Genomic DNA, 2,906 nt, shown 5'->3' with positions numbered 1-2,906 from the left:
ACCAGCGTCCGCTAGCTGTTGTGTTCTGGAAAAGAACATGTTAGAAAGGTAATGAGAACCCCAGAATGTTCCGTTTTTAAGAAAAAACATCAATTTCGTCAAGGGGATTCCTGATCCAGCCAAGCTTGCATTTGCTGAGAACTAAATTTAACCTGCAAATTCTGGTCATCCCCTAAATTTGGGGATGAACTGTTGGGACAGTGATCAGCAAGTAATAATGAAGACATCATACATGACTCATTTTACTCAAAGTTCGTTTATTTTCTGCTTCTGAATCGCTATCCCAACTGTATTAATTACAAGAAAATAAGTTTTGAAACGTTGTTCATTCGATTAGGGTGGAACTTCTAATCCTCCGAAGCTGATCTTTGTTTTAACGTGTCTGATAACCCTGCAGTACATAAAGGATCACCACGTTAAACGCACAGAAAATTGATATTGAAGCCTGTGAGCCATCTGTATAAGTTTTAAAAAAAAAACTACTGAAGGTCTCACGGCTCCCCAGGGACCAAGAGAGCCACCAAAACTCGACTTCTTAATATAACCCCCCCCCCCAAAAAAAAGCTGGGCGTAATGTGCATTTATTACGCCCTACAGCTTTTACTCAAAATAACAAGAAGGTTCGCAACATTCAGAGCTCCTTCTCCAGAGATAAAGTTCGGTTTCCAATTAAAAAAATAATATTTCACAACAAAGTTTATGTCTCCCAGTCCGAAGTTTTCTTCCTTGTTCAACACAACGATTTCCCAGTCCCGCCACTCGATATACGGTGGAATTGAAGCCTTGTAGAAGACATGCAAATAAATAGATAACATTGGAATCCACGGATCGGCGTTGCCTGATGTCCCCGTATAATTGTGGGAATAACCACATCCATTGCCCAGTTTGTAAGTGCTTTTGAATTTTGATTACACTTAGTTCATCTTTTGATGCGCTGGCGACTGGCGTCGAGTTCCAACGTAGCAGATCAACGTGCCTGCAAAGTCAGAGAGAGTCTTTTGAAATGGTCGCAAATGAACAAAGAACAAAATTCACTTGAAATTTCCAGCGTCCCAGCTTTTGAGGTCTACAATAAGAAACCCGAATGCGGTTTGAATGGAACGCCACCGCCGACCCTTGTTTGGGGTCGAGCAAAACAAAAGTTTTTTTTTAAAAGTCACTAAGACGAACCACAAGATCCCAGATCCCGAGAACCTGAAAAGTTTTGTTTATTGGGAGGAAAGTTTTGTTATTGGGAGAGAGGGCGTAGGTTTGGAGTGGAATGGCTGCAGTGATAAAATTTGGTACCAATGAAAACTTTCCTGCGGCTCGATGATTCAAACTTTCTTTCACGCCAGAGTGAATGGAGGAAACTGCGACCATTGTGTGGTTTCACTACTTGCAAAGGCTATTAGATCTCGCCCTCAAAATCCCCCTTTTTACCCTGATACGGTGGGATAAATAAAAGCCTGAAAAAAAGTTCCGTCAAAGAATTCAAGGGAGATACAGGGAAACAGCAAAGTGAAACAGCAGGCGGTTGGCATCATCTGGCAACGCTTGACGTTGAGATGAAAAGACCTCATTAATGCTAGGTGTTTATTTAACCCCATCTATATAGTGGAAAGAACGGAGCTATTTTTTTTGCAAACGTCTCGACAATAAGTCCTTCGCATTTACCTGATTGGCAGCAGACACTAAGGCCCAGCGGACAAGGGCCAGGACTCCTCCATCCGCCAGACTGAAAAAGCATAACTGAGTCTTTCGTGTGACAGATAACTACAGCTTGTCACCTTGCTGTCCATCTCGTCGTTCTGCAGCACTTGGTAAAGAAAGTCGATGTACCTCGTGGCCAGTTTAAGGATTTGGATTTTACTGAGTTTATCTGAAGGCAGAGTGGGGATGATTTTCCGAAGGGTGGCAAACGCATCATTCAGGGATTGTGTCCTCTGACGCTCTCTCACGTTGGCCACCACTCTTTGGGTCTGAATGTCTTCCAAGCTCTGGGCAAGAGGAGAGATCTTCATGCCTTTCTTACCGGCGCTGGGTCGATGAGACCTTTGGCCTGAACGCCTCTTCCTGCCATTTCTCTTCTGCTGCGAGTCCTGCTCCCCCTCGCTGTTGCTTGAGCTGTCCACAGGAGAAAACGGGGAATTGGAATCTTCCTGCATGTTGTGATCTACCAGGCTCCGAAGGTTGGCGTCAGCCAGCAGGGGGAAGAAAAAAAAACAGGCTCTGTATACAGAAATGGGGAATTGGTAAAAAAAAATAAACAAACTTACAGATGTGCTTAGCAACTTTACTCCCAGCGGTCCTTAATTCTTCTTTCTATCTTTCCCCGCTTTCGTGGGGGTTTTAGCTTTCAAGATTCAAGAGAGGGCCTACATCCTGGAGAAGCTCAGAACTGATTGGGCCACATTCCCTCTAATGAGTGGGAGTATTCTGTTGGCAAACAGTGCAGAAAACACCCACTAACATCTGTATAAAATCAGCCCGCGGACCAGCTCTCTTTTTTTTTCTCCCAAAGAATAAAGTTGATCTTTAAAGGATATCTTGCTCCAAAGCGTTTCGCGTAACGAGGCTTGCAAATCAACGAGCCCGACGGTGGGATTCGCAATTCGGGAACAAAAGAAGGAACGGGTGCATTTTGAGAGTTCACAAATTCGGATTGTGAAGTATCATTTCTACTTAACCTTAACCGCTTGAGCTGGTGGGGGTTGGACGAAGAACTTTAGATTTGAACTGATTTTTAAGGTTGTAACCCGCAGATGGAAGATTTAAACATCTGTTTGAATCATGTTCCTAAGAATCAATGTGCTTTTCTCCCCCCCCCCCCCCCCCCCTTGAATTGATCACAGTTGGTTCCTACAAGTTCTGCGTTTGCGACCTCTTGTAAAGTGCGTGTTTTAAAAATATATATATATTTATAT

General features: G+C 43.5%; 1 protein-coding gene across 1 annotated transcript; it reads right to left on the bottom strand.

Annotated features, from left to right (window-relative positions):
• Window positions 1–240: 240 nt before the first annotated feature.
• LOC138747246 (twist-related protein 2-like) lies at window positions 241–2,551 on the bottom strand. The gene is made up of 2 exons (XM_069906293.1): window positions 1,657–2,551; window positions 241–976 (listed from the first exon to the last, which is right to left on the bottom strand). The coding sequence occupies exon 1, from the start codon at window positions 2,145–2,147 to the stop codon at window positions 1,674–1,676; it is 474 nt and encodes a 157-aa protein (XP_069762394.1). The 5' UTR covers window positions 2,148–2,551; the 3' UTR covers window positions 241–976; window positions 1,657–1,673.
• Window positions 2,552–2,906: the final 355 nt, after the last annotated feature.

Source organism: Narcine bancroftii, chromosome 12 (genome assembly GCF_036971445.1).
Source record: "Narcine bancroftii isolate sNarBan1 chromosome 12, sNarBan1.hap1, whole genome shotgun sequence".
NCBI lineage: Eukaryota > Metazoa > Chordata > Chondrichthyes > Torpediniformes > Narcinidae > Narcine > Narcine bancroftii.
This window is presented reverse-complemented; position numbering and strand designations above follow the sequence as displayed.

Bases quoted from the DNA above. Each gene is read 5' to 3' on its own strand.
- LOC138747246 (XM_069906293.1), bottom strand. From the start codon at position 2,147: ATGCAGGAAGATTCCAATTCCCCGTTTTCTCCTGTGGACAGCTCAAGC.